Source organism: Paramisgurnus dabryanus, chromosome 2, assembly GCF_030506205.2.
Source record: "Paramisgurnus dabryanus chromosome 2, PD_genome_1.1, whole genome shotgun sequence".
Taxonomy (NCBI): domain Eukaryota; kingdom Metazoa; phylum Chordata; class Actinopteri; order Cypriniformes; family Cobitidae; genus Paramisgurnus; species Paramisgurnus dabryanus.
This window is the reverse complement of record NC_133338.1, coordinates 19115556-19133583: the sequence shown is the minus strand read 5'-3', so window position 1 is coordinate 19133583 and position 18028 is coordinate 19115556. Positions and strand designations below refer to the sequence as shown.

The 18028-nt window shown below is 36.0% G+C and overlaps 1 protein-coding gene across 1 annotated transcript; it reads left to right on the top strand.

Annotated features, from left to right (window-relative positions):
- Window positions 1-429: 429 nt before the first annotated feature.
- nectin4a (nectin cell adhesion molecule 4a) lies at window positions 430-17748 on the top strand. Its single transcript, XM_065275492.2, has 11 exons — window positions 430-985; window positions 5082-5288; window positions 6775-6942; window positions 7650-7928; window positions 10082-10199; window positions 12363-12511; window positions 12911-13061; window positions 13184-13259; window positions 15664-15720; window positions 15843-16016; window positions 16396-17748. The coding sequence occupies exons 1-11, from the start codon at window positions 763-765 to the stop codon at window positions 16837-16839; spliced, it is 2046 nt and encodes a 681-aa protein (XP_065131564.1). The 5' UTR covers window positions 430-762; the 3' UTR covers window positions 16840-17748.
- Window positions 17749-18028: the final 280 nt, after the last annotated feature.

Sequence of the window (18028 nt, the reverse complement as noted above, 5' to 3'; positions counted from 1 at the left end):
ATCTTTGAACCCTATTAGATGTTGAATATCTATAGAGCACCACCTGTACTGTAGTGGATTGATATATTTCGTCTTGACAGTTAATCACAATGAGAGCTGATACGTTTTTATGTTCTGAGAAATTTGTATAAACCAAAAAGATCATTTAGAATTGCAAATTTAAAGACATTTCAAAAGGAATCCTGTTTGTTTTTGAGCTACTTTTGGTTTCTTTCAAAGCGGTGAAATTTCTCTTATTGAAATGATTTTTGACGTTCAATCATTATAGCAGTAAAATCAAAACCTACAGTTATTCAGATGAATACAAACATTTCAAGACAACAAACGATTAAGCAATTACAGAATATTAAATCTGTAGCAAGATTGAATCATCAGATTGGGAAGAAACACCCGGATTAAAAAACTGGAAAGTTGAGTTCTCCAGTGCGCGCAACAACATGTGCGAGACTGCGCAATGGAGAGCTGCCGTTTCCAACAGGTGTCTTTAAGAAATTCCCTCTCTCTCTCTCTAAAGATTTTCATGCAATTGCAAAGCAAATGTCAGATGGTTAAAGAAACGACTTTTTAGGTGTCAGTTATTAGAGCTTTTGGTCGCTTTCCAGAAGATTTACGCATGGAGAGACTTTCACTTCGTTAAATTTGTATTTTTGGACACGCTGCTAACGACAACCTTTTTTTGTAGATATGTTGATTCTCAAAGAACAGCAGGATTTTTTCATTTTGATGCTTTGCAGTTCCTAAAAAAACCCCGCAATTCTTCATATGGGAGTCTCCTCTTTCAACGTCTCGTGTGGGATCAACATCTATGATTGGTTTGATTGGGATTACAATCAGCAATTGACTGCAAGACTGTTTTGGTATTTTAATAATGAATATCATCTTGAGATCTCCAAACTGATAACTTGGACTCGAGTGAAAAAAACACACTGGAGGACGATGAAGACAGTTTCGTATATTCTTGCTGTTTTGATCATCTGGAACTCGGGTGAGTAACATTCTATACTATAAATAATTTTTTTAATGAGAATGAAGATTTTAAATGTGTTACAGTTTGCTTTAGGAATTAGGGTGAAACCGAACTTCACAACACGTTAAAGTTTGTCTGATATTACAGGAAGAACTGGTTCTCATGACAAACCTGCGGTGTGTGTGTGTGTGTGTGATTCAGGGTGACAGACAGGCGCTCCCCTGCTCACGCACACACTCGCCGCTTTTGCGCATGCACAACACAAAGGTGTGTTTCATCGACTTGTTAAAATGTGTGAGACTAGAGGTGTGAAAGGTTGAAGGTGTTGACTTAACTAACATTTATCAGTGTTTTAGGACATATTTATGTATTATTTCTCTGTGCGTGCATGTGTGTCAGTGCTGAGTCAGGGTTATAGTGATCCATACAATAAAGCCATTTTGAGCCTAAACATAAACTAGGTCCTAGGACTAGATTCCCAACAAACACAAATGATCTGATTATAGGTGTAGAATAAGGGATAAAAACATATTCAACCAATCATTGTCTTCTGCTTTTTGAGGTAGGGTTAGGCAACACATGACAACCAGAAATGATGTTGATTCCGAAACACCTTTGGATTAATCATGTTGTGTGACAGTGACAAACAGGACATGATTTCATGAGTATTCCAGTAACTTGTAACTAGGTTTTTGACAGCTCATAGTTCATTCATCTTTAGTCATATTTTTGGAGGGGGGCCATTTTCCTCAAGTCTATGACAGGTGTATCAATGACCCAACAAGAGTGACACAGTTACTAAAGAGTTACAAAGAAAGATTAAAGCCAGGATCACCCTCTAGATCTATTATCACAGAGCACTTTAAGCATGGTACTTAACGCCAGGTTGCTGCAGGGGAAAGGTCACATTTAGTGAACACCTAAAGATTATGACCAGGCCTAAACAGAACTTTTATTAGGGTAAAATCTTTCGAGTTTCTATGTAATGTGTGTAAAATGGAGTTTAGAAAATTAGCAAATGAGACAAAATATTTAATAAACAAATTTTGTTCACTATTTGAATGACAGACGCTTTTTGCATATTTTTCTAAAAATTTAGTTTGTGAAATTAATGCGGTGCAGGTATGCCAATAAACATAATACATTCAGCAAAAAACCCCATTGGGTTGTAATTTAACCTATGTTGGGTTGTATTAACCCATTGTTGGGTCAATAGTAGATAACATTCCCAAGTAAGGTGGGAAAATGGGCAGATAAATAATACTTATATGCCAAACAAACCAAATAACTCTCCAGTAACTGAACATATTCTGAACAGGCGGAAGAGCACTTAGTTTGCAGCACTTTGACCTCGGGTAATATTGACGGGAGTTTGAGCGAGTATGATGTTACTGCACGCGAGGTCGAAGTGCTGCAAACCATACAATATAGTTCTCATTTTTTATCCGCTTAAAAAACGTTTTATTTTGTGCCACCATGCTTACTCGTGTAACTACTCATGTAACAGTCTTTAAATGGGGAAAACATGGAAGTGTTTGGTGGCTTCTAAATTCATCCCTGTTTGGATCCTAAGGAATGAATGGGCTAGGCTAAATGCTAACACAGTCACGACACGCTGTACACAGATTAAAGGCATGCATTGAAAATGTATAGGTATGTATTAATGCATCTAAGTTGAGGTAAGAACATAGTAAAATATTGAAATACGGTGGTGTTTTCCTTTTAAGCAAAATTGGAGTACCAGTCACCGGGGTACACAGATAAATGAAAGAAACTAACTAAATACAAATCATTCAGTAACTCACATATAAAATCTATATGTCTGCAGTGTTTTACAAATTGTGGGTCTTTTTAAACCTTTTGAACCTTCCATGTGTTTACCGTACACTTACTATGAGTAATTGTGTTTGCTTATGCTCATCTGCCACCCAAAAGTAATTTACCATGAGATACACAACAAGTTGAGCAGCTGTCGTCCATTAACTCACTCTCGGACATCTGTACCTATCTCTATTATGCTTCTTTCACCTGTTTTCGTATTCTGTTATCCATATCTTTTCCCATGTCTGCTTCCCACTGTGTTCTCTCAGCCTGTTTAATAGGCTAATGAAATATGAAAGGTTCTGGCATACTGAGGGTAACAGATGACCTCAGATAGTTAAGCCTGACTTGCCTTTCACCTAGATCCCTTTTGTTTTTTTATACAGGTACATTTCACTTTAAGATGTTATGAAGTATTCCCACTATGAGGTGTAGTGCTTTGCAATTACACACAATTTGTTTCAGTAAACATTAACCGTTGCCAACATTAAACACCCTACATACAAATGTTTGTGTGCAGTGTAGTACAGTGATTTCCATATGGCTTTAAAAGAGTAAATACTTTGTCACATACAGTAGTTAAAATGTGAGTTCGTATGTTCAAATTTTAGGTTTGGTGATGGTTAAGGGGTAATTGAGTTAAGGGTGTATAATAAACCATGTTTATATCAGAAAAAAAGAGTTTTGATAGTTTCAAAGCGTTTGATGTGATATGCACAGGACATGTTCCTTGCGCAATGAAATTCTTTCTTTGCTTTCAACACTAGATTTTAAAATAATTATATGAAAAATAAGGCCCAATCGCATTTCTCTGTCTTACCCCTACCCATTAGTTTTGCACATTCGTGTGAATTCATTTAAAAAAAATAAACAAGGAATAAAGTAGGATAAACAAGTAAGGGTTATGTGAAGTGATATGTACACATTTGGGTTACATTAACGTGTAAAGTTAATGTATTCTACACGTCCATTGCACAATTAGCAGTTTAGCAAATAAATGGCATCTGTTGCTTCTTGGTAAGTATTGCAGGTCTTATCGGACTTAAACACCAGCGTTGGGTCAAAAAGGGACGAAACCCTGTCAAAAATTGTTCATTATACTGTATGAGTGAACTGTTTGATTTAACATTGCATCAGGGCCCCCCTCTTTCTTATTTTGGGTATCCCTAATACACATTTGCCAAGTAAATTTAACTGGCGGCCGTTTGATATTTTCTCCTTTTCCGCTAGGAAAAATATATATTGATGTCTTGGATAAGTGACAAACCCCCATCCCTGGAAGGATGGCATAAGATCATTAGAGAAATTGAATTCTTAACATGTGTCTCTCACTCATCAACCGAAGATTTCTCTTTAAGCAATGTGTTGAAATATAGTGCATCATAACCACTCCTGTTACTGCCGGGCTTTACTGTCCTTTTATTTGGCTGTCTGTCTTGTTTTATTTTCATTTATTTAAAAAAAAATAATTAAAAAAGGGAAACCCAGCATAATGTAACCTATGCTGGGTTGTTTTAACCACAAATGATGGGTTGATTTAACTGATTGCTGGGTCAAATAAAAAAAATGGGGGGGTAAATTAACGCAATGGCTGGGCTCGGCCATTTTTGGACCCTACGCTTTGTAAGCTAAAATGTGGTTACCAGAGTGGGATAGATCATTGAATGTCCTGCTTTCTGCTTATTATTAAGCAGAGATCCTGGGGTGAGGACAGTCTAGAATTTAGATTAGAAAAACAGATTCCAAAGACCATAAGATTACTTTTCAAAGCTGTTATTTTTATGAGGTATTGAATATGCTCAACAGAGAGTTATCCTTGTTTACTTTACACCCACTGAACAGGCACCTATGTCTATTGTTATGGTGCATGTTGCATTAGTCGGTTTACATTGTTTTACTTGACCATTCACAATATTACCAAGTCCAAAAACATTTTGTAATGTGATTTTACCTTTATAACAACAAAAGATGAGTCTATGTTATTATCAGTTTGCTTAATATAATTTTAAGTAAAGATTCATTGTGAATAATTTCACCAGGATGATAAATAAGGAGCATTAGATTTTACAGTACAAAGGAAAAAATGGCTTTACATTCTGACTGGATTAACCAGCAGGTTTAGTAACTGTTTGACTGTTTTTGTGATTATTATTAATATTATGATAAATGTAGTTAGCTATTTATTTATCGAGGGTCTTAATGCTAATTAAAACAATACTCACACACCAAACTTGAGTTATTTTTCCTTTATCTGATAAAGACCATCTCTCTGTCTCTCTCTCTCTCTCTCTAGTACTCTGTGTTTGTGGAAAAGAATTTCTCGAACCATCTAAGTCCCCCTGGACACTGTACGCTTCGGCAGAGGAGAATACGCGTTTACCATGTCGATTCAATGCATCGAACAGCGAGGTTAAGGTTGTTCAGGTGACGTGGATTCGAAAGTATTTAAACGGGGATGAGGAACAGCTTATCACCGTCCATTTCAGCGAAGGCCAAACAGGTAAAACATTTTTACAATTAAGAATCATGATTAACAATCAAAATTTTATTTGTGAATCTCATTATTTTCTTTTTATGTTAAATCTTTCTGTTATTTCCTGTCAGTAATAAACACTATTTCCGAATCATTTGACATTTTACATACATGCACTGCTGTAATGATGCCATAAAGTGCTCACAGATTAATGTGTCCGTTCCCATGTTTGACGATACATTTAAAAGCGTACTAGGCTTAAAACCTGTAAGGGGGTTAGAGTCATGTTTAATACATGTTTATTGTACAAAAGAGCATTTCAGTTGTGTTGGTTTTTAGGCCTGGTTTCACAGACAATGCTTATATTAAGCCAGGATTAGGCTTTATTTATATTAGGACACTAAAAAACGTCTCACATAAAAACATTACTCTTCTGAATTTGAGAGAAAACAATGGCACTGGTTTATTTTAAGCATTTTAGTCTGGGGCTAGGCTTAAGCTTTGTCTGTGAAAACAAACCTACTGTATCTGGTTCTTTATTTTGGAGCTCATTTGTTTAAGCATTGAATTAACAGCACAAAGGTCATGGGTTGATTCCCATGTATACCTTGACACACCATACACTGGCAGAAAAAATGGTCCCTAGCTGTCACTGGGGGCAGTGCCCTTTTAAAAAGTCCTATATGTAGCATTTAGGTACAGCTAAGTATGCAATTGGTACCAATATGTACCTTTGAGATACTAATATGCACTCTTTTGTACCTGTATGTACCTCTGAGGTACTAATATAAACTCATTAGGTGCAATGGTGTACTTGTTTAAAGTTCTGCCCCAGTGACAGCTAGGGACCATTTTTTGAAAAAAGATTTCTGACAGCATCTTTGCATAAAAGTCAATTGCATGAATGTACATTCAGTTACCGAATTACTTTTTTGTTTTGTTGGTGTAATCTAGTCTTTCCGTTTCATGACAAATGGCTTTGTTTTTTAACTCTTTTTTTTATAAGTTGCTTTGTTTAAAAGCGTCTACTAAATGCCTAAATGTAAATGTTCATATATTTATTAAAAAACATGTAAAAACATCAAATAATATCAAATTTAATGTGTAAACCAAACTAATATGAAAGTAAAACAGAAGTGTAACTGCAAAACAGGTTATGAGGCCTTTCTAATGAATTTTATGTACAAACTCCCAACCCCTAAACCTAACCCAAAGTTCTGCATTTTACATTTTCAAATAATTTTATTAAATTATCTAAATTATTGCATTAAATTTATAATTTAGTTTGCTTTATAAGCTGTTTTGCTTATAGAGACCAAAAATGGGGACACACCATATATAAACATTCCTGTTGCTATAGGCTTTGTATACCTTTATATGTATATCTTTATATGCCATCTTATGTACAAGTTAATGATCTGTAACTCATTAAGATCACGTTTTTGCCTGTTTCTCTCTCTCTCTCTCTCTCTCGCTCTCTCTCTATCTATCTATCTCTCGCTCTCTCTCTCAGAAAATGCTGGATACATAGGACGTGTGCGGTTTGATAGCAGCAACCCAATATTTGATTCTGCTCTGACACTTATGGGTATAAATCCCTCAGATGAGGGCAAATACATCTGCAAAGTCGCCACCTTCCCCACAGGAAACTTTGAGACTGAGATTTCTCTCATAGTATGGAGTAAGTTCATTTACCTCTTCTATATAAGGATATCACTGTAAAGTACGATGGTAACTGTAGAGATGGTAAAAGTTGTATATGTATTTTGGCTGAGGCTCTCTGTTTGCCAATGAAACAAGCTCAAGAACAGGTCAGAAATGTAGCTTGGTTGTTGCATTCCTGTAGTTCAACTGGTAAAGCATCACGTTTTAGTGTAACGCTTGTGGTTTGGATGCATTTTCTATAAAAAGAATTGTGGTTCATTTCTATGCAACAGTCCTGTGGCAGGTAACAGTGAAGCAAATGAACAGGACAAAGACTGCTCTGCAGTTTTTTCACTTTCATTTTTTTCACCCTTACTCAATGTACCCTTTTGTAAACTGGACAATTTGTTAACCACAAAGCTAACACTGATGGGATGTTTACAGTATTTGTTTTCAGAACAGCACATAGTGTGTCAATGGGAGTAACAATAGATATAGACTGTGCACATTCGGTTTGAATGAAAATTCAATAGCTGCTGCTTTCTCTTTCAAAAAGGCGGTTAGCGACTGCAACAATATAATGTGTTGTGTTACTATAATAACAAGGATCCTTGCTGTTTCCACGTCTGATAGACTATACCCACTGTTGCCAAAATTGTTATTCATCTTATTTGCTTTGTAAGGTTTTAATTGTGCTTATCTTCTTTTTGGTTTACCATTTATCATATCTTTGCCACTTAACAGCCAAGCCTATTACCTCCCTGGAACCCATGATCCTGGTTGAGGGCCAGACATTTCGTACGGCTGCTACATGTCGTTCTGTGGCCAAGCCAATAGCAGCCCTTTCCTGGGACACAGAGCTTGCGGGTCAGAGTCAGAACCGCACCTTTGAAGATGGGGTGGCCTCCATCCAGTTTTCCCTTCACCCAGTTCGTAACATGAATGGTCAAAAGCTGGACTGCCTGGTCTGGCACCCATCTCAAAATGGCCCCAAGAGGATTGTCAACAAACTTATAGTGCATTGTGAGTCTTTTGTTATGTTTTTTAGATAAAGATTTGTTAGTGTAAACATTCAAATGAATCTCGCAATGTCCAGGTCATTTAGCAAAATAAAAAAAACTAGAAAGAAATTTATTTAAAAGAAAAAATACAATAAAGACTACCAAAGGCCTATAAATGATTTCAGTTTACTTAATAATATCTTTTTACATTACAGTTGTGAGAAATAGATATAATATACAAATATAATGAGATTACAGTAAACTACTGAGTTAGGGGAGCGCACAACATATAGCAAAACAGTTTTTGTTTTCTTTATGTAATGTCGTATTTTATACATTTATTTTATATTATTTAATTTTATCTCTAATAAAATAATTTTTTTTCTCCTAGAGTTTTTTCAACATGACATTTGCTTTACTTACAACTCCCCATACGTTAAAGCTCCCGTTCTTTCTGTGATTTTGAAGCTTTGATTGTGTTTATAGTTTGCAATATAACATGTATTCATGTTTCACGTGGAAAAAAAACGCGGTATTTTTCACACAATTTACTTATCTGTATAGCGCTGTTTTCACTGTCCTCAAAACAGGCTGATGTCTTCCTTGTTCTTTGAAGCCCCTCCTTCAGAAATACGTAACGAGTTCTGATTGTGTAGTTTGTTTAGTGTGTTGTGATTCGATAGCAGCTTAGCTTAGCAGAGCCGTTTGAGCTAAATTCGTATTCATGTGGGCGGGGTTTAGTAAAAAAAAAAAACGTTTTACTGACGTCATTAAAGCAGGAAATAGAGGGTTGTAGTCCAAACCGGCCGTTCGCTGTAGGCTTTAAAAGGGGAATTCTATTAAAGAAAATATAATGCCTGGCAGTGAACTTTGAGCTTTATTATTTTACTGGTATTATTTATGCTATTATAGCAACATTACACACTAACTAGGGTTTAAAAAATGGGATCGGGAAGAACGTGACCTTTAAATTATTAATACGCTCACTAGTACAGTTTAATCTTAGCCACTGTACTCTGCTACTATTGTTGTCCACAGATTTATCCGTGTTTTCTCCTGCTTTTATTAATGTAAAGCTGCTTTGAAACAATAAAAAAATTGTGAAAAGCGCCTCATAAATAAAATTGAATTGAAAAATTTAGGTGGTAATGCAGCAAGACACGAAGCGGAGTTTTTTAAATTTTCAATTTTCAAATAATTCAAAGGACCAGAGTCAATTATTCCTCTTATACCACAGTTACCACAAACATCTGGTGACTATTTTTAAGACAGTTGACAGTTTAGGTGTGTGGTTTTACAGAAAAATAATCAACATCCATTGAACATTTCTCAGCCAATCAGAATAAAGCATTCAACAAGCCCGTTGTACAATTTAAGACGTTTGACAGGTCAGGTGTGTATTTGTCGAAAAATAATGCGTACCCGTGGCTTACTTCTCAACCAATCAGAATAAAGCATTCAACAGCCCCGTGGTAAAAATGATAAATATACACTTTTTAAGAACTACAACAGTCTGGTTGGGACTATGATGCACTTCTATATATTGTGACCTCATTTAAATAAGACCACTCACTTTTTTCACTTTTGTATGTTTCTGCCTAGTGCTCGTAATTCTGGCGATAAATATTCAGCTACACCAGCTCCAAGTTAGTTTTTTTTAATAGTGGACTACGGACAATAACGTAGAAGTGCTGCTGGTGTTTTTTTCTCTGTACTTCCTCTGGGCATTCTTTAAAAATTAACCTAATCTCTCTGATCTCTGTGCAGTTTCTACATGCTAGTGTAAACACTTGCCAAAATATTCACGAAAGCTGCCAAGTACAATTCATTTTATTGTTGTTTCCGTGCTGTACTGTGATTGAATATTGCATCACATGCAAAACTATAGACATGTTAAGCTTTACACTATCTGTATGTGACTCAGAATGCAGTTGCATTGAAATTGCGAAATGTAAATGTGATCTATTGTGATCCACAGATGTGTTATGACCTGTGGGCTAGGCTTTCGGGCATCTGTTTATTGTTTTTATCGATACTGTCACTATGTTGTGTGTCTGATTCATCTCCACTTGAACTGCAGCAATAAAATTATCTTATTTGATAAGCTTATTTTGAGTGCATTATCACAAACGTTCCAACATTGTTTTCTGTGTTTGTGTGCATGCTTTCATGAAGACCCTCCAAATGCAGTGATTTCTGGCTCCGAGGGTAACTGGTATGTTGGCATGGAGGGAGCTACGCTACATTGTAAAGGTCAAGGAAACCCAGAACCACACGAGATCAGCTGGACTAGGTAAATTATAAACCACCGTACGTCTGTCTGTTTTCAAATGCGTCTCTCTGTTTTGTTTGTCTTCCTGTCTGTGTGTGACCAGCTTTTCCATAATGCTGTTTTGGTTGGCTTCTATATCAGCATACCAGAGAAATATCTGGGTGTGGAAGTAAAGAAAAGTTCAGTGACCTAAATTTATGACTAAACCGTCAATTTTACTAATTCGATACAAAAATCTCATATTTTATTCACAGACGCTGAGTGGCCACTGAATCCACACAGCAGTTATTATTTTTTCATTAGTCAACTGACAAACAAGTCTGAGGTTATTAGTCAGGCTTGCACGCCTATTCTTTTGCATTTTTTAGTATCAGTGACTAAGGGGGTGTAAACGTGAACATTAAGATGATCACACACTTCCAAACTCTGTCTTAAGACAAACATTCTCGCTCTCGAGTTGGGAAACCTGTTCTCTGGCTGCCTGCTGTTAATGCAAAGTAAATGAAGTAACCGTGGCCTCGGTGTCGTGTTGCAACTTGTGCAGCAACAGACGGAGCGACTTTCACACGGAGGTTTAAGAGAAAAGGGGATGAGTGAGAGATGAGTGGGTCGCTGATGAAAGAGAGGTCAGGAAATTTTGCCTCTGTGTTTATCTGCGTCCCGGGATAAGTGGTATCGCCGTCTTTATGCAAATTTAGTGATACCGTATGAAATACAGTATGAAAAATATGTTTCATGTAGTTCCTTGTATGCACACACATATGCCATTGTCTACAGAAAACACTGTTGGCCTGTTTGTGTTGTACTGTATACAGATCAACAACTTTTAAAAATGTGAATGTTTAAAAAATGTTTAACGAATCTTGCAATGCTTCAATAATTTCTATCCAGTATTATACAGTATGTCTACTGCATTAGTGACTTAGCTTAACCCTACGGTGTTTATTCTTGTAAGTAATTTAATGATAGAAGGAAGTAATGCATAGTATTCTTACCTTAAAGGGATAGTTCACCCAAAAATGAATCAATTTCTCATTCTCATGTTGTTCTAAACCTGTATGAACTTTTTTCTGAGGAACACAAAAGAAGATATTTTGATAAATGATGATAAGCACACAGCTGATGGTACCCATTGACTTTCTTAGTAGGAAAAAAATACCATGTAATTAAATAAGTACCATCTACTGTGTGTTTACCTTCATTTATCAAAATATCTTCTTCATCATTTATCACAATAATACCATTATATTTGTTTTCCTACTATGGGAGTCAATGGTTACAATCAGCTATGTGATTACCATTATTTATTAAAATATCTTCTTTTGTGTTCATCAGAAAAAAGAAACTCCTACAGGTTTAGAACAACATGAGGAAACATATACTACTAGATTGAATTACCTCTGTCACTGTGGGAAACCTTTTTTATTCTGTTAATACTTTCAGATAAGTTTAATCCAAGCATAGTTTTTAGATTTTTAGATTTAATTCATTTTAAACATCTTTTCTAGTCTTACTTTATTTAATAGGATAACATGAAGATGAGAAAATGATGACAGAGTTTTCATTTTTGGGTGAACTGTCCCTTTAATCTTATTTATATAGCGCTTTTCACAATGTACATTTACACTGTCAGAAAAAAAATGTCAAAAATAGTATACTGTCACTGGGTCACTGTTCCTTTTCAAAAAGTACACCTTTGTACCTAAAGAGTTAATATTAGAACTAAAAAGTGCATATTGGTACTAAATGTATACAATCTGCAACCAAATGGTACATATTGGGAACTTTTTTAAAGGATACTACTCCAGTGATGTCCTTACTCAGTTTGGCCGGGCAGTCCTTATCTAATTTAACATTGTGAACATAGTAAAAAGTGCTAGCTGGATAAGTCTTGTTATGTTGCTAAATGAAAGAGAACATGAAACCAATACAGAAAATAAATATATAAAATAAATGTTAAATTTTTTTAACAATGACCAATACTAAGATTGGCATATCCGACATATTAACTAATAAAGACGTTTCCTACTTTAGGGGATATGTGAGATATATTGTTAAATAGTTTGCAAGACTCAATTTATAGATTTAGTTTACTAAAAGGTCATTCAAGTATCTATGAGAAAGGCACTCAATTTTTTAATGATCTGATTTTGGAAATTGAGCCTTATTTTCTTTTTTATATAGGAAAGGTGAAGATTTACCAGAGGGTGTGACTGTGGAAGGTGGTATCTTGCGTTTTGGTAGGCCCATCCATTTGACAGATAATGGAACATATGTGTGCACAACTACCAATCTGGTGGGATCTGGAAAAGCTGAGACTGAATTAAATATAGGTGCGTATCCCATTGATTCTTTCATTTGCTTTTCACATTTATTGCTCAGTGCTGGCATCTAGTGAAAATATTAAGCAATTGTTTGTATCTATGGCTTTTAAAATGACAAATAAAGCATAGATTCCCATCAATTACTGACCTTTGTGTTATTCCACTCCTTTTAAATTTTATCATTTGCTTATAACTGTGGAACACCAAAGCAAAAATTTTAACAAAATGGATGGGGTGAAAACTGTGAAAGCACCATGAAATTCAAAAGCAATATCATATTTTAAATTCTGAGGTAAAGATTTAAGTAAAAATGTTTGTTAAATTTGAAAGAATTGCGAATTTAGAGTCAAAATTATGTATTTTATAAAGGATAATTCATAATATAAGTTTGTGTGCATATGTTTTCAGGACCACCTCCACCTCCACCTAATTTTCTGATGATTATTATTGGTAGTGTGGCTGCAATGGTCATTCTCATTCTCATCGTAGTGATCATTTCAGTAAACCGCCACTATAAACGAAAAAATCACAAGCTGGCCATAGAACTGGATGAGAAAAAGTAAGGAGTATTTTATTCTCTCTTTTTCTAAAAACAGATATAGAAATTAGAATTAGATATGAGAATGTCAGTACCGTATACCTGTGTGTTAATCTTTCTCTGTCAATCTGTTTTTCATTCAGAGAAGAAATAAGCACGCTTTCAAGACATGCCTCGTTTAGGAGAGTCCAATCCACTCCTTCAGAAAACAGATACTCGGTACACTTCCATTTGTACACTTTTTATTTTGGCCACCAGATTAGTAATTTAATGACTGTTAATGTCCCTTGAATTAAATGCTTTCAAACATAGTGGTCCAATAAAGCCACACCAAACAATGTCTTTATGCCATTGCATTAGAAAACAAAATATTAAAATTAAGTGTCCAAATTTCTTTTGAGGTCACTTAGGGCTCCCTGATGATATTATATTGGGCCTTTACATTAATGTGGTGTTCCTCAATTCCAGTCCTTCCATCCCCCCTCTAGAATATTTTAGATGTCTCCCTATAAAAAAACACCTGACTCAACATAGCACTCCGCCATAAAAGTCTTGTTTTACTTCACGTGGCTCTTTGCAGACTGCTCAATGGCTATGTTTACATGCACAAAATTTTGTCAATCCAACTGTATTTAATCGGATTGAAGGTTACGACAATACACTACACATGAACCCTAAACATTGCAATCTGATTAAAATGCTTGTTAACATGTACATTCGATATAACCCGAACCGAACCTCTGCGCAAGCGCACAGCCAGGGTTGCCAGATTCACGTATCAAAACCATCCTAATGGCCATTCAAAACTAGCCCAAGAGTGACCCAATGACTATTCACAGCCCAAATACCAATAACTAATGAACGAAATCTTTTCATCTTTAACCCGTAGAAAAAAAACCTGCGGAGACATTTTAAAAAGTAGCCCAAATCTGAACTCGAAAAAAAGGACTTGGCAACGCCACCTAGCGCACAACATCTCTCGTCGTGTTCACGTTTTATCTCTGAATAAATGTAATAAGTTGTTCTTGAGAAGTTTTCAGATATAGGCAATGAAAACACAATTTTTAAAAAGTACAATGCTATTTTATTGCTTTATGTCCTAATGTTATGAAAGACATAAACGCTGCTGAATGTACAGTGCGTGACCCCATTACCTTAAAGCAACACCAAAGAGTTTTTTTTTTTACCTTAAAATAACGTTTCCAAAAAAGTTTCAGTGGTTCATCCACTCAAAACAGGGTGAATGGCACTTTCACATTCGCTTTGCAGCCCTCTATCGGCCAAAAACACACTAAAGAAGTTTCCAACCGTCGGGTAGTGGTCCTGTAGTTCGAGTGAAAACTACAAAAACTTGCTTTACGGCAGACCTATAATCCAATCAGAGACAGCTATGCTGCAGTATTTACGACAGTGGTAATGAACAATTACGCTTCTAACCTGTAGGGGGAGCAAAGAGCAATAAGTGTTTAGTGTTGCTTTAATGGAGTGTTGCCATTGTGTTGTTGTTGCACGTTTCTGTGATGAATCTTCTCCGCATGTGCACAATGATTTTTTTGCATCCGACTGAGAAATACTATGATTCACGCGTTTACATGAGCATTTTTCTCCTGATGATCGGATTACACCACCCCTTTCAATACAATCAAAATTTGCATACGATCAAACTCACTCATACTTATTAAGGTGTTAACATTAAGGCTTTTCAATACGACCCTGCTCTAAAAACAGCATAGACCAGCATAATTCCCATGCTGGGCCGGTGCTGGTTTAGCTGGTGGTCACCATATGCATGCAACATATGCTGATCTTGCTGGTATGAGCAGCATGGGATGCTAGTGCTGATGCTGGTATGCTGATGACCACCAGCTAAACCAGCACCAAACCAGCATGGACCAGCAAGGGAATTATGCTGGTCTATGCTGGTGGTCAACAGCAAACCAGCACCAAAACACAAAATATGCTGGTCTTGCTGGTATGCTGTTTTTTAAGCAGGAGACTGAGCCATCAATACAATTACATACTGATTATTTGGTTGCATTTAAATGTAGCTAATATGTGACATAACATTATGAAGAGAGAGATAGATTTAAAAGCATACAGTTTCCTTTTTGTAATCGAATTTGCGATATTGTGTGATGCAAAGTCGAACAAGTGTAATCATAGGTAGAGCCACTTATGATTGTGTCTGACCATTTTGGGGGGAAGAAATGCTGCATAAATGCTACTAGAATTATAGGTCCCCCCACCCTCTTAAAAATAAATGTGCTACACATTGCCATCGCCATTTTTGGCTGTATGGTTTCATAAAGAACCTTTAATATAACTTTCTGTTGCACAAAATGTTCTTTTATAGTGGAAGATGTTTCTACAGACTATAAAAACTGTTATTTTTAAGAACCATTGGATTAAAAGGTTAATTGGAAAACCCCAAAAATGTCTATTAGAACCTTGATTTGATAGAAGGGTCTACAACTTTAGACCCCTAGATGTTTTCCACAATTCACCCTATGGCCCTATACATTTAGTTATGCATTGGCATGTACATTACACTTTTATCCAAAGTGACTTACATTTGCATTCGTATATTATTTAGCCTATAACTTTCTTTGTTTCCTTTTAATAGGACGACACACAGGCTTTAAGAGTCGAGGGGACTTTGCGCACTAGTCTCTCTTCACTGGTTTGTGTCTGCCATTTTTTCTTAGCTTTATAACACTTTTTATCAGTATACATTTACTATGATATATATATTTAGGTCACAATTAAAAGGTTTTTTTTTCTCTGGTACGTTTACCTCCACAGGATCGTCCTCGCTCCAGAGATAGTCGTTCCACTTTGGGAGGAGTGGATTCACTCGGCCGCCCTTCGGTGTATAACACTTCTAGAAGAGGTAGAGAGAAAATGACGGAGAGAGGTGACAGAGAAAGCACTCAATTGATGATGGAGTCTTACGAGCGGGGGAGTAACATGTCACAGGTACATGGAATTTTAGGAGTTTGAGTTTATGTGTGGTTGCTGAATGGCATTACCATGAGTAGGATATACTATTCCTTAAAATAACCTTTTTTAAACAAATGGTCAGTGAATCATGCTTAACCTTTAATTCAGTGTTGTTAATCTGAGTGAGGTCGTTAAACTAGCCTAAACAGTGTATGAAAATTTGAACAAATTTCCAATAAATTAAAGAAAAATACTTTATTTCTTAAAACAAATAGTAGTTTGGTAGTAATGTGAGTTAAGCATAAATAAAAAAGGAATGAAATTATTTACTAATTTACTTACAATAGATTCCTTGCATCTATGCATAACATTTAACTTTTTATTGAATCATTGCACATTTACCTTTTCTATCCAGGAAACCCAACTCCTCCCTCCTCTCCACCCCTCCTCTTATTTGATGGAACAGACCGCTGAAATTGTCCGATCTCGAAATGGCAGTGCTATTCTCGTAGCAGAGGGAAGACCGCAATCAGGATCAAGCAACAGAGGGGGCAGCAGGGGGCATCATTCACCCTTAATGAACACGTACCCAGTCGTTACAGATGAAGAGGAAGAGGATTCTCTCAGCCCTACAGAAGAAAATTTAGGAATTCACAGGGGCTTAGAGCCTGATGGTTTTGAAAATGGAGGCAGCGAGACTGCGAGCTCTCAGATATCAGAAGCACTCTCATGTCATTTTGAGCGCACTAATGGTGTACTACGGCCCAAGTCAAAACCCAATAACATTCTGCTCCCAGCCAACACAACACTTCTCATTTCTCCCCATAGCCAAACCATTCACAAAGCTCAGATTGTGTAGAGACTCTGCAGCATTCATTTGTATGGCCCTGAATTTATTCAGACAAGGTTTAAACGCAGTGGAAATAAACAGAAGAACGTATCTGAGAATGAAAAACTGGATGTGTACATCACCTTTTAAAATATCGAAACTCTTTTAAGGAGAGTACATTGTCAATATTGTGGACTGGCTATCGGGACATCATCTAACAGAACTCAGCACTACTTGCATGGTACCTGAATTATCCACAATATATTCTGGAACTGATCCTTATGAGTATTATTGGGCATGCATACAAGTACAGACTGACAACCATTCCTTAAGCTTAAGCTCCCTTCTGTGGCCGTGGAATGGATTACTTGTATTTTTAAGGCTTTGTTTGATTCACTGTTACTACATTAAAGAGTCTGGTCAGGTAATTCATCACTGTGACTTGATGTTTGTAAATCTAGACATGTACACTAGGTTTTTTTTTAAATATATTTGAGTATACTGTGCATTTTGTAAGTCATTGTTGTGTATGACATTAAGTCAATCCATGAATAGTATTGATGAAGTATTACAGATTGCCTGCATTAAGATTGTTTGTGAACGACCATTGGGTGCACAAAATGTCAGTGTCACTGTAGGAGTCATTGTTTACAACATTTATACTTCATTATGTTAATAGCTCTATAGATGTATTTTAGTTTTACCACACTTAATATTGTACGTAGTGTTAAATAATTCTGATATTATTGCTGAAACCTATTTTTACCTAACAAAATACAAACGCTTACATGGGTAATTTTGATGTATTCAGTTTACTTGACTATATCAACATTGTCACTCGTTATTACAGTGCATGGTGTGGCTTTAATGGCCGGTTATTAAATCAGCCTTAATTACACGGTGTGTATCCAGGTTAATTTTTCAGGCAATATTTAAACAGTCCGGGTTGTGTTGATTTCTTTTTTTATGTTTGTTTTTTCAAAATGTACATGTACAAACAACAAGGTACCAAAGTATAATGTACACTATAGCTTTAAATTACATTGTAGGGAACAGGCGCATACTTCAAGTAAAAGAAAAAAAAACAATACAACTAGTAAACAAACAACATCAAAATTTGAGATCTAGGGCTTTTGATCTAGGTCATATTCTTTAATTATGGAGAAAAGTTTAGTTGCATTCTTATTCTGCATAATAGTAAGAGCTTTGGTAAAGAAGA

Bases quoted from the DNA above. Each gene is read 5' to 3' on its own strand.
- nectin4a (XM_065275492.2), top strand. From the start codon at position 763: ATGGGAGTCTCCTCTTTCAACGTCTCGTGTGGGATCAACATCTATGAT. The intron at 10,200-12,362 runs GTAAATTATAAA...TTTTTTATATAG, and splicing joins CACGAGATCAGCTGGACTAG to GAAAGGTGAAGATTTACCAG. The intron at 13,260-15,663 runs GTACACTTCCAT...TCCTTTTAATAG, and splicing joins CTTCAGAAAACAGATACTCG to GACGACACACAGGCTTTAAG.